This window comes from Mesitornis unicolor, unplaced genomic scaffold (assembly GCF_000695765.1).
Source record: "Mesitornis unicolor isolate BGI_N332 unplaced genomic scaffold, ASM69576v1 scaffold22615, whole genome shotgun sequence".
Taxonomy (NCBI): domain Eukaryota; kingdom Metazoa; phylum Chordata; class Aves; order Mesitornithiformes; family Mesitornithidae; genus Mesitornis; species Mesitornis unicolor.
The window spans coordinates 36,462-50,518 of NW_010184024.1; the positions used below are offsets into that span (position 1 = coordinate 36,462).

Genomic DNA, 14,057 nt, shown 5'->3' on the forward strand with positions numbered 1-14,057 from the left:
TGTTTTGCGTGTTTGAGCACCAGCTCATGTCATGGGCTCCTGATCTTTAGTTCTCTACATGCTCATAGTCACAATAATAGCAGAAACAATTGCTAATTTATCAGTGCTAACATAACACTCTCCTAGATGGCTATTTTCTCCATATCAGTTTTGCGAGTTCCAAAACATTAAGTGGGATTTAGTGAAGGAGTATGTAAGTTGTGTAACGTCCTGGCAGTTGTGTTTCTCATACTTGCTCCTGTGAGCTTGGCTTAGCCAAGCATTGATGCGCTGTTTGTCTAGTTTTGATGTGCTCCCCTGTTACTGGACTAGTTTTCTGTAAGAGAGGACTGGGTTTTGTTCTGTGTTTGTGTGTGACTCATGGCAAAGGAGCTCTGCAAAGTACAATCTAACAGTCACTTTTCTTTTTGTATTGTGTGGTCGTCCTTAAAGAGCACGTGACTTGGCCCCAGAAGATCACCAAGTCATCCTCTACCTGTCACTGCAGCTGGCTCTTGTCAGACAGGTATGTGCAATAATTGGCAACCACTGAGTCATGAGAGGGTGGGAGAAGGACAGTCCAATCGAGCAAGACACAGAGTTGCTGAACAGGATCCCTCCCTTCCTACGTTGTAATCTATAACAATCAATCAGAACATGTGTAAGATTGTTTTGTGTTATTATTATGTTTTAAATAGTAATTCTGTAGCATATGGAATGACCTTCCCCAGGGCATGCATTCAGTCCAAACTCAGGAGCAGTGTTGTTCCCACCTGGAGCAACTTTGTCCAGGTGGGGTGAGCAAGGTGCATTTATTCCTGTTCCATGGGTATCATGCTATGTCCTGCTGCAGGTTGCTCCAAAGGCGCTCTCGTTCTGTATCACGCCAGATTGCACTCTCTCTGCTCTGGGGATTGGTTTATTCCATACTTGGGCACGTTTGGTGTTAGGCTTTGATGGGTGCTGGAGCTCTGCAGTGAGTGGGATTAGTTGGCATTTGAATGCTTCTGCAGGTGTTAACTCATAAAAATGAAGCTGATCAGAAAATATACTGCACTGCCTTCCAGAAAAAAACTTTTGTGCTGTCGTTTATTTTTCTGTCCCTTGTTTTTGTAACTGGGATGTGTTTTGTTTGTCTGTCCCTTCTGTTTAAAAGCCAAAGTCTTTATTGGAACAGCCCCTATTTTTTAAATGCTTCTTTAGCTAGATTTGAAATTTCATCATCATATTTTCCTTCTTTGGCAGGCTTTCTGCTTGCTGCAGTTTTCTCTCCGTAGTCTACACTACAGAGTCAAACAGTTAGATCCTTCTTACTTTCCTGAGCTAATTAGGGGAGCTGTGTGTTCATTAGGTTAAACTAATTGTTCAAAGAGAACACACTCCTGATAATGTCACTTTTGTAACCCTTTCATAATGAGAGCAATGTGTTGTGAGGAAGCCTGCAATAAGAAAAGATAATTAAAATGGCTTATTTAACTTTCTCATCTGCCCCCTGGCTGCTTTATGATGCAGTTTGCTCACTCTCTTTCATTAAAAAATATCCAGCAACCCTTCTTTATCTCACAGCTTTTGCCTCTTAGGGAGGCTGTCTGATCTGCTGCCTCTTCTGCTTCTTGCCATTAATTCATTACAGCTTTTCAGCTTCTACCCCTAAAAATAAAATCAAGATTTTTGTGGTCATTGGTTCTTTGTCATTTTTACCATTATTGGTCCACTGCATTTTAACTCATTACCCTTTCTCTTTCTCCAGCTGTAGCCTGTCTTTCCTGTGTTGTTTCATATGTATCCCTTAATTATTTCCCTTCCCTCCTGTTCTTTCCATTCAGTCTCTTGTCCTCATGCTCACTTTCTTTTGTCTACCTCACCTGTGTATTTTCATCCTTGATGGTCTGCCAGTCGCCCCCAGTCCCATAGATGTGTGATCTAAGTATGTTACGTAGTGTCATCCTGACCCCTGCGATGCTGCTCTTGCTCTTCTCCATCTAGTGAGATATAAATCTTTAACTCATGCTTGGAGAGAGAGGAGATACCTGAGACATCTTTATTTTTAGACTGCTGTAAAATACTCCACTCTTCCTTTGCCAGTTTACTTAATGATAAACATTTGGTAATGCATTTTTAATAGCCTTAATTATTTAAAGTATCTAATATATTCTCTTTCTGATTAACTGACAGATAAATGATACCTTTTTTTTGATAGATTGCATTAACTATTGAATGTCACAATTAGGGCTTTCATCAGGTGATGATACAGTACCAGCAAATCAGGCCATTCCTACACAGTAGGTTATAATATAATATCTGAATGTTATTCTCAACAAATAGGCCTTTTTGTTTCTATAGTCAAGGTCAATAAATGAAGTAACTTTATCCAACACTGAAAAATCTAGGTATCATCTTGCATAGATAAGAGTGTTTTCATGGAACAAAACAAGAGAGGCAGCTGACCAGCAGAGTGCCAAGCAAAGTTGGAGCAATTCATCTTCCTTGGAAAACTCTGTAAAATATTTCCAATAGCTCCTGTCTCTATCAGCACTGGGCAAGGGAGAGGGTAAATGGGAAAGCATTGGGGCCGTGACAAGAAGAGGAATTATTATAAAATGTTTTCAAAGAGTTGGCAGTTGAAAATCACCAGCAACCAGAATGAAGGAGGAGGATGATGATGATGATGATGATGATGTGATTCATGCTTATGTTTGTGTGCATGGCTCTGTGTCTTAAAGACCACCAGAGTCACTGGGAGGACTTCAGTGACTCCTGGAAGGTCTAGGTCATCCCCACAGTGTTTTAGGGTGGATTTTTCAGCAAAATAGAGAGTAGAATACCCTTTTCTGTAAGGGGGGGTCTCAATCTCTGTTTTTTTCCTCAAGTTGAAGTGCTTTGAGGCCAAGGTCAATATTTGCTATGGTAGTTATCTCCACCTGTAGCGCCTGGCTGGCAGCTGGCCGAGCCTGTTGTCAAATGAGACTTGTAGCTCCCAACTCCTGGCTGCTGGTTCGACTGCTTCTCCTGTTTCTGTGGTAACAGCATTTGGATCAGCAAAAACAAGGTAGAATGAACATTTTAAAGCTCACTGATTTTAATGCTTCGCCTTGTTTTTTAGCAGGCCAGTTTCTATGGAAATGACTCTAGAGAGTCAGTGCTCTTGATAATTTTAAGTTCTGCTTCCCTTCTTGGTTTGGGGGGGAGTCGTGTTGTTTTTGACCTTGAATGCTATGTAAATCAGCATTGGAGACACAAAAACAACATATGGGGGTTTCATACAATTTTAATACTTGATTCAATTTGACCTTTCTTTGCATCAAAATAGGAAGGGAAAGACAGCTAGAGGCCAGCAGCTGAGAATTAGAGGTCTCACTTATCAATTTCATCTTTGGACTGCCAAGAGACCTGAAGTTTCAAGTGGCAATATCCAAAAAACACCTACTGCCTTCCAGAGTGTCTGGATGTAAAAATAAGATTAACATCAGTTAAGGCATCAGATAAAATATTTCAGCTGTTTTCTCCAGTTTTTATTCTGGTTTCAAGAAGGCGAGACTCCTATCTTTGCTTTGCCTCAGAAAGGCAGCTCTGTTTTAGTAGGTATTGAGAGGTACCCTTTTTAGGGTAGTTCTGGTCTGTGTTTCTCCCAGGCTAGCTCGTTTCTCCTCTGCTGAGCAGCAGCATGCTGCTTTTCTGTCTAGGTCCTGGCCTCGATTTTTCTGATGATCAAAACCGGCTTGTAGGAAGAATTAAGTAGTAACTTAACTCACAAATATGTCCATGTCTGCTTTCTTCAAGTTCTGGACTGTAGCAAGTCTGTTTTCAATGGAATCTCTTGCAAGTCAATAAAGCTTTCTCCTTTCTATAATTTCTGTGCTATAAAAAGAGACCGAGAGGCTAGTTTTAATGGTTAATTAACTGTAACTCGCAACTGATGAGAAATTATAAGGCCTGAAAACTCCTCTTATGAGATCCTGCTTCATTTACTATTCTAAATATCCAAACACATTCTACTGTTGAGAATTATTTTTAACGCTCGTACTGTTTTCCTTTTTATACCTGCAAGTGTAACATCCAGGATTGTTTTTAAGGAAGCATATCACGTTATTGAAATAAATACTATTATATAGGAAGTAGCTGAAACAATCCATATTGTGGCATTATTTTGGTAATGCTGCAAGATGCTATTTCTGGCTTACTGCAGTATCTTTGCTTCCTAATCAGTGTGATCTGAATATACCTGTGTGCCACACAGAACATGTGTGGTATATTTATTAACAGAAAGATGAATCGGAGAAGGGTAGCATCTTCTGTTTGCAAGCTCCACTTGGATTTGCAGTTCAGCTGAAATAAGATTACTTTAAAGCGCAGCACATGTAGGGAATTTAAACTGGCAGCCTACCTCTGATATAGCCCTGAAGTTTCAGGGTGCCATCTGGGCTGCCAACTTCCATCCTTCTCATATTACGTAGTTTCTTAAATAAACAAGCTGTGGCATCTGTCAATAGATTGATGATCTCTGCTTTTCAAAGGAGGTTTGTTGACTGCTGCCAAATACCTTGCTTTTATCGTTATAGAAATTTAGTTTATGTTTTGTTGCACCTGGTCTGTTGCAGGTGGTTGTTTTGTGTAATGCTTCTCACAAAGGAATAGAGTCACTTCATATTTTTAAAAGATATTTTTTCTTATCTGTGCTTTGTCCACTGTTTCTAATTAGACAGCAGTACTGTGTATGCTACTCATGGTCCTCATGGCTACAGCACTAAGGAATCTTTTTGGCATCAAGTTAAATAATTAAATGTTAGGGAAGCATGAGTAACTTCCAAAACCAGCCATTGCCTGTGACTGATGGTACTACAGGGAAGCCCTGAAATGTGATGTAACCATTGCAAGCCCTATGCTATAGAACAGGGGGAATTATTTTAGGCTATGCATATTTCAGCACTATGTGATTGCCTGTTCTGCAGGCACAGGTTTGCAGGAGCAATCACAACTGACTATTTAGTGCTGCTTTGTCTGTATGTGGCAAAGTCAAAGAGCTTCTTTGATGGCTGGCGTCTGTTAGGGGTATGAACTTGCAGTTGTGTGATCATCAGACATTTGCATATATACAGCAAAGTCTTAGTGACTTAATTTGCATGTTCACATGCAAATAAGGTCAAATATCCTTTCAATTTTGAAGTCCCTCAGTAAAGACACCAGTTGCAAGTAGTATTCTTTGATTCATACTGGCAAATTAAGATAATTTTCCCAAGTTTTTGAATAGAATCATAAAATAGTTGAGTCTGGAGGGGACCTCTGGAGATCACCCAGTTCAATCCCTGCTCAAAACAGCATCGGATGGAACAGGTTGCTCAAAGCACCCTCCAGTCGTTTGGTGTACAGATTTTCTTTTTCTTCTAACCAACTTATTTTTCCCCAAACTTGAAGTTTCTTTATGAATACTTTTGCAGATCTGAGACAGAAGAATAGAAAAAATAAGAGGTGTTTTTAGTCCTTGATAGCAGCTTTTTGTTAGCAAGTCAGATTTATATACCTCTGGTATACCTACTGCAGAACTTCGTGGACTGGCAGATCTGGGCCCACCACAGTCTCATGCCTGTTGTCCTGGTTCCAAGTTGTCTTGTCATTCCTAGTGTGTTTACGTTGTAAGAAAATGTGTCCTAGTAAGCTGCTGAGGGAACATTGGTGATTTAAGCCAGTGTGTTTACCTTTGCAGTAGCCTATCATAACACATGTGGTTAAAGTATCTCCACTGGCAAGCAGTAATTTGTTAAAGCTGAGCCACTCAGTCATGTATCCCAACCTGAATCTAGGCCAGGACATTCAGCAGTTTTGAAGCTATGGGCCAGATGCCAGTTTGGGGTTATGTCTGTGGAGCAGTTGCACTGATCTCCAGACTTGTGTGAAGCCACCAGTAGTAGAGTGGTTAAATACTTTGGCTTGCACATGCACAGTAAGAGTGAAATGTCACTTGGACATGAAGTTGTCCCATGAACAGAGTATGTACCACACTTTCAGAAATAGACCTGGGATCTAGATATTCAGCAATCTTTACTGTAACTGCAGGCAGTGTAATTGCTGCTTTCCTTACTTATGTGCTACCTGTTTTCTGAGTGATCTGTGGAGGCGGTGGGAATTTGACACTGGTGGTTATACCAAGGCAGGAGAACATCTGCAGAGCTTTGCTAGGTGAAAAGTTCTTGCAGTAGGAAAAAAGGAACTACGTTCTGAAACCTTTACGGGAAGGAGAGGGAAGGTATATATGAGGAAAAGAAATTTATGCATTTCTTGGTTTTGTTTGCTGCAGGCTTCCAGGGTCAAACACAGATCTGGAATCATTTAAGTAACAGTAATTTCAGACGCTAGAGGATCTTAAAGAAAATCCTTCATATAAAGTTTCCTGGTAGCCAAAGGAAAGAAAATCTGTTAAGAAGTTCCCTTTTGAACAGATAGCCTAAAATAGGGTATTGGCTCACAAAGAGCATGTGATATGCCTGAATTCAGTATAGATGTTTTCTGCCAAGTAAGACTTGATTCTAATGACATGCTGCTGCTGTGAGTGTCAGGATGGCTCTTTACATTGCTGTTTGCAAAGATACTACTTTTTCTGACAGCATTTTGAATCTTGACTCTTTTACCCTTGAACATTCAAACTTAATTTTTATGTTCTTGATCCAAATAATGAAAACTCTTGTACAGCCATCACAATAGACAAAATGCAGCAGATTTGTAATGCTCTGACTAGGGTGAAGTGGCAGCCACCTATCCTAGGAAATGGAGTTGAGAATTGTCTCTGTGGTGGAACTGTTTACAGCATAGAAGCACCATGCCAAAGTACGAGGGGGTTGATTGGATCAGGTCTGCTGCTCCTGTTTATAAGCACTGATTTTAGTAATGTTGTAAACTTCTTTCTCTAGAACATGCGGTTTCTTCAAGCAGTGCAGTCTGTTAATTTTGGCAACCTGTTCAGATAGTAGAAGTCTTTCTCATAGGTGCCTAAGTAGGATTTCTTCAGAATTTCTAATGATAGTATTTGTTCTTACCATTGAGATATAATGTAGGACTGAAGGAGAAATGTATTCTCTTTTCATTTCTCCAGATTTCTGATGCTATAGAACACCTGCAGGAAGCACTGCAACTGTGCAAAGATGACATGAATTCACTTCATCTACTGGCCCTCCTCTTTTCAGCTCAGAAGCACTATCAACATGCACTGGATGTTATCAACATGGCTGTTGTTGAATACCCAGAAAGCTTTAGGTAAGCATTACTGTATGTGCGAGACATCCAGTCAGGAATGATCTGCTCACTAGCTCTGTTGTTCTCAGTTATATACAAGGAGCGTGTTAAATCAGGTGTGCTACTGGTGTGTCACTCTTCCTGGGTATACTGTGAAGCTAAAACATGTAAGGCAAAGGGTGTTCTTTTTTATTTTCGTTCTTCATAGTTTTTCTGTTTTTAAAACTAACTCTTGTCCTTTTTTGCTTTTCCAGTATTTGTCTTTCTGTATTGTGCTGATAGTGTTTTAACCCATGTATCTCCCTGTGCTTTTTTTTTTATGTCACTTTAGATGTGGTGTAATGAGTGTGAGACAACTATGATGATGTCTGTCTGTATCACACATAATTTTATATTTGGTAAGCTTCCTGGTTAAATACAAGTTCATGTATTGACCATTCTTTTGATGCTCATGTATGACACAATTTGCTAAAATAGTACAGCTGGGGAAAAAGATCAGCTGAAAATCACAAGCTTTAATAACATATAGCTGAAAGGATAGTTTGGCTGCTGAAGAGCAGGTTTGAACCAGTACAGACTTCTTGGAGCCAGAAGTTTCCATGATTCTATGTTTGACTCAGTCCTTCATCCATCTGAGGGGAATAAATTGAATTCCTTGCGATTTACTGTCATGACCTTTCAAAACAATGAATTTGTCTGTTCTGTGCAAAAATTAAAGCTACTATAATACTTTCTGGTGATCGCATACTAGCTGAGTTTCTTGGCCAAACTGCAGAAAATCCTGTTGCTTACTGGAAGACCAGCTTCCATTCAGAATTGCCTGTATTTAAGTGGTGTTTTAAACCCATGCAGCATTGTCTTTAGACAACCTGCCTTCTCAGTGGAGGGAGGGAGTGGCCTTCACAGGTGTAGTCCAGCAGCTGAGTGGGACGTTGTCTAAGCTAGAGCAAAGGAAGGTCACAAGTGAGATTGAGGCATCTAAATGTGAGCTTGAATGCTTTAGGGTCTTTTAGAACTCTGGTGCTATATCAGCATATACTGCTTTTCATCCTAAGCTGTGTGTTGCCATTTAAAATAGCTCTGCTGCCTGTGTTTTTGAGGTAACTTACTTTGACAGCCTTAGCTTCTCACATACACGGTGCACATCTTTGAGGATGAAGTGAAGATTAGGAATGGAAAAGCGCTTAAAATTATGCCAGATCTCTTCAGTGTGTGAACATGGGTATGATTGAAACAGGAAATACTCCAGTGGCTGCTAAATTGTGTTTTGTGGTTTGAAAGTAATAAACATAGTGAAAAAACTCATGTCATACAGTCAAAGGTCAGATCATACAGTCAAAGGTCAGATGTTAGTTGAGGACTACAAACACTCAAAGACAGATAAGACAGAGATGGAAGAGAAAGAAGAAGCTGGGTGTTGATGTGAGGAACAGAGTATTTTCCATGTCAGATCAACCAATTGCTCCATCAAGTCCTGGATCTTTCCTCTAGCACTCACTGATAATTTATGTTTCAGGGGAGGACAAAACAAAGAAATAATGGTGTGCAAAGTAGCTTGGAAGGCTGCTGGGTGGGTTCCCTTGTGCTGTTTGGTAAGCTGTTTTCCCCAAAACAGGAAAGATTATTATCTCCTATGCTTCTATCAGTCATGTACAGAAAGACCTTGCAAGGAGTAGCAGAATAGGTTGTTTCTAGTAGAAACTGTTATTATTGGTAATGAAAACAACAGGTTCGTGCTTACTCCTAGACGCAGACTTGCTAGTGTGTGCTCTTTGCTCCCTGAATGCAGTGTGGTATGTAACGCAGCTGGCACTGAAACTCATTCACTGGTACACAGGGATGCAGGAGTAGGGGCTGGCTTCTTACCTCTGCTGCTATGACCAGCTTGTCTCAATGGGTCTTTCTCTAAATGAGCCAGCGAATAACTTGGGTGAGAGAATGGAGAAAGATTATCAGAGTTGCAATACAATAATAACAAAATAATTAAAGTTTAAAAGAATTGCTGAAGGAAAAGAACAGGAGTCCGATGAGTGGGGAAAAGCAAGAAGAGTAACAAAATACATCTGTAGTTTGTACCAAATTTGAACTGTTCGAGATTTTGTAGAGGTCTAAAGTACAGTTTATGCTAGGAGGGCTTTACTGCTTTGTAAAACTTCCTTGAAGGGGGAAAGATCTGATGCTATTGTGTATCTCCAGTTGTTATTGCCTTATAGAAAAACAGTAGTAAATCTTTGTACTGCATGGAATGACTACAGGATCCTTCATGTAAATAGTATAGGCAGGCAAGTTCAACTGCATGATTTTAAAGCTGTATTAGAAAGCGGTTGATTATTTTTCCCAATTCACATTGATATGAACCAGGCAACTGTGTAATGTGATGCCTGAGGGCTCCCTTCCTAATGACAGTCTTTTTGGAAGCATAGTTTGTTGGCATGTATCAAGAAAAGAAGATAAGCCCCTTAAAGGAGCTTTGTAGATGGCAAAAAACCTTAAGCATTACCTGGATGTATATCCTAAACAAAAGAAAGAATAGTACATAAAAAATAAAGGTCTTAGCTGGCCAAACTACAGACATCTCATACTGTTTTGTTGGTCTCTAACTGTATGTAATTAAGGTGAGTTTGTTCCTGCTTTTTTATTTTCATATTAAATTCTTTCATTATGTATTTTGAAGTAGTGATCATTCAGGATGTCGTGTAGTTTGTTAGTTGTTGAAGCAACTGGGAAAAATATACTGCATTGCTTAGATAACATAAAACATTGGTTGGCATGAGCCCCATAATACTGACCCAGATGTGTCTAGAAGTACCCCTTGTTTAAACTTAAATATTTACTTCACATTTCAGTGGTCAGTATGGTGTATAAGAAGGAGGGATATGAAAGCTAGATACTGAACACAGGGAGAGATGAACTGGAATGTTTTGGATCAAGCTGTTGGAGAATGTTGAAGAACAGCTGGATATCCAAAAGCACAAATTGTTCTGAAATATGAACTTGAGAAGATAATTTCCACTTGAAAGGTGGCATATAGTAACACATGCATTACATTACAGTGAGTGAGTGACTGAAATTGAGCACTTGGGTGTACTGTCAAGCAGTGACACAGGAAGACTGGATAGAGGAAGAATGAGAGATAGCTGTGCTGGACATATTGCAAGATGGAGTGAACCAGAAGAAATAGACTGCCTTGCCATGACTATAAAAGATTGCTACTATTTCTCTCTTTACATGGGAGGTATCACCTGAAAAATTGCTGTCCCTCCTGGAGGTAGACTGCCCAGGATAAAACTTGTGTTTTTACAACCTGTCAATGTTTGTATGCTTTTAAAAGAAGTTAATAAATGCAGTACCAACAGTTGGATTTGCTATATTATTTCAAAGCACTGTCTCCAGCACATCTGGGAGATAAGACTCCTGATGGGCATCAGGTATCTCCCTTCCAGGTCAATGATGCTGGTTATAAGCCTTTTTTAAGATTGATTCCTTCATTTTAATTTTTTTTTTCCAACTCAAAGGCCAGTATTTGGGGCAGTATTCTACCTGGGACTGTCTGTGATTACTTCCCCAGGCTTGTCTGAGGGATAGATTACCTGCAAGAAATAATACTAGTGAGAACCCCTCTTGCTTTCCAGATCATCTTCTTAAAATAATGCATTGTTTATTTAGAAATTATTTAGAAAGAATGTATTTCCCTTTTTAAAGCCTGTATTCACATGCCATGATGTTCCATGGAGACGTCCCATAGGTTTGGCAGCTTGCAGAACCCACCACAGAGCCTGGCTGACATGGTCCTTTATAATAGGCTGGTAATATTTCCTCCTTCCTGTTTACCTTATGTAAAATTGACTTTGTTCTCCTGACTCGCCCACTCTTCCAGAGACTCTTGCTCTCTGGTCATCTTTTAGTTCTAATTGGTTAGCTCCCAGCACTGGGGGGGGGAAAGAGAGGTTTGTACCTAGCTTGAGGTTGGAAATAGGCTATCAATTTTATGGATACTGTATTGCTTTATAATTGCTCCCAGACTGCTTATCAAAACCTATTCTGTTGTTTGCCAGCCTGGGTTTCTTTGTCTCCTGGATGACTCCCTGTTAAGTTAGAACAATACGTTCTTCTGGCATAGCATACAACTTCTAATCGCTGCCCAGTGTGATGGGAAATGTTTTGTTAAATTATCACATCTTTATATCTGTAGCAGTTCTGCATGTGGCACAGGAGTTGTAACTCTCTTAAATGAATAGCTGCTAATATTCCTTCTCTTGCTACACTATAAGTCACTATTCTGTTGCTTTCAGTCTCAAAACTAGTTTTAAAAAGTATCAGAAGACTTGGGAAGAACTGCTATTCTGCACATAAAGACTCAAAAACAAGCAGGTGGGTTGCTGTTTTCAGAGCAATATAGCTGTCAAATGCAGATGCTTTTATTCTACCCAGGTATTTGCTATCACAAAAATAATTACTGTAAACGTAGTGCAAAAAGCTTGGAAGGCCAAGAAATATTAAATGTGTTATCTTGGAGACCATCAATAAAAAAGAAAGTAAATTTCACCTGGAGAGTTTTGTGTGTTGTCTTGCTATTGTTTTAGCAGAAAGTTGGTTTTTGGTTTTATTTGCTACAGCCAGTCTTCAAAATACAAAGCCCTCTTCTAGATGAGAAGTGGATTACTGAGAGCAGATTTCCTTGTCTTCATCACTACTACATTAATTTCATTAGGGACTTGCAAAGTAACTGGCAAGATTTATTTGTCATAGTGTGATGCAGACTTGCTGTGGGGAGAGCTATTCTGTGGTATATAAGCAGTGTCATTTACCAGGTGCTTCCACTTGCTACAAAAAAAACCCACATTGTAAAGTCAGGATCTCAAAGTGCATGATTAAACTGGCATTTTCAGTTTAAATAATTTTCCCATTACTTGTCAGGCTATTTCTTGTATGTTGAAAATAAACAACTCATACTTTCTCTGAGCAATATCTTTATGGGCACTGGTGAAGTACTGCAGTGTTGTTGACAGCTGTAAAGTAGAGCTGTCTTTTTCTCTATAATCTTCATGGGGAATTAAGGAGTCAGTTGTTTCTCAGTCAGTGGTTTGCAAACGTTTGTCTAATGCTTAGTCTATACTAAAATCTTAGTGTCAAGATAGCTGTACGTCCCAGCTCACCTGCCAGGTAATGGGTTTACTGCTTTTCTCATGAAAGTGATGGTGACCTCACTTTTTTAGCTTTAGAAGTTTGGCTTTAGAGAATCAGATCAGCCTGTTTGTATGATTCCAGCTCATCATTAGGCAAGAGGCAATGAAGCCTGGTACGTCTTGTGAGCAGACATGGTGATAAAACAGCTTGTTATAATTCTCAATATTGTTTTGTCTGCTGAATTCCTCAAGGTTGCAAGGTCTGAGGATCTAAAGCAGGGATTAATTAATATTTTAGCTGTAGCGTTTGATCACACTAGAGAACATTTTTAAATAGAATATTCAAAACTCTTAAGGGTGGAGCTTTGTGAAGTTGACTTCTTGTCGTGGTGTGTTCGTACCCTGGCTGATGAGAGTGACCCACAAGTGTTTTTATCTCTGTTGACCCCCCAGACAATAATACAAAGTAATTAAGAAAATTGAAGTATGTACTTGGCCGATATGACTGTACTGTGCTACAAGAATACAAAACATATATTATACTTCTGTGATTCATTTAAACAAAGGAGATGTATTATGTGGAGTCAGAAGGGTCAAGCTGTGTTTTTTTGCTGTAGTAACCATGAATGTTTGCTTTTGTTGATATGTTATGACCCTTGTTGTTTTTATAAAATTAACCTAAAAAAAACCCCTTGGTGATCTGTTGCAATAATCAGGACTATACTCTGTGGAGCTGGTAATGATACTGAGTATTTGTATGCCAGATATAGGAAGCGAAAACTTTGCGCTAGTCTCCAGACTCTTATTAATGATAACACAGATACTTAAAGCTAGAACAAAAATAGAAATAGAAATGTAAGGGGTTTTTTTCCGGTTCAGATTTATTTCTACACGTCTAGCTTTTTTTGTTTTTAATTTTTTTTCCCCTGTATGATGAGGAAACAGAATGAATTCTTGAGTTACAGTATCCAAGATGAGATTCCCATTTTGACAGGTTCAAATAGATATATGCACCCATTTCTAAGGATCACAGTCTAATCTAAGGCAAAAATTCAGCAGATGAGCATGACAGCCTTCTATCCACCATCCTAATGTAGCATGAATAAATATCCCCCTAGCTAGTTCATGTCTATGCCAGAAATGGATTTCTGTTAGTGTACATATCAATTAAACTTAAAAATATATGGATGGATTCAGTGATACATGGGGAGAATCCCATTCCCTCATAGCACAGGGTTCAGAATATGAATAAAAGGAGTTAAATGGAACTTATAGAGGAAACCTACTGCAGACTTAGTATGGTATGAAAAGAAGGAACAGCCATGTGGCTTTCCTTTCAACCTTAATGGCAATGGTTTGAGTTTTCTCTGGGTGAAAAATCAATTTTATTTCATAATAACTTTTTTTTTTTACCACCTGAGTAAATGGCTACTGTCTCCATTCATTTAAGACCTTTGTAGTGAGCAGCAGTGCTTCTAGATGCTGATCTTGGCACTGTAGAGGTGACACAAGTTGTGCAAATGCATAGACTTTACATCAGAAATTTAAGAATAAATTCCAAAATGCAGGAATAGCATGGCTGATTTGAGATTGTATAGTTACCACCCCCAGGTTCTGTACTTTAGAGCAATTTATTTGGTTAAGGGCAGGAAGTTCCATAAGGGGACATCAGGAACTTTGTGTTCGAGACTTCAAGCTCAGATTTTGTGGGTTTTCCTGTAGATTCCT

General features: G+C 39.2%; 1 protein-coding gene across 1 annotated transcript in view; it reads left to right on the plus strand.

Moving 5' to 3' along the window:
• Positions 1 to 14,057, plus strand: part of LOC104540510 (tetratricopeptide repeat protein 7A-like) — a 94,388-nt gene that overhangs the window by 32,319 nt on the left and 48,012 nt on the right. The window contains 2 exon segments of the mRNA XM_010184339.1: positions 433 to 505; positions 7,064 to 7,224. Of these exon segments, the coding sequence (XP_010182641.1) occupies positions 433 to 505; positions 7,064 to 7,224 (234 nt within the window).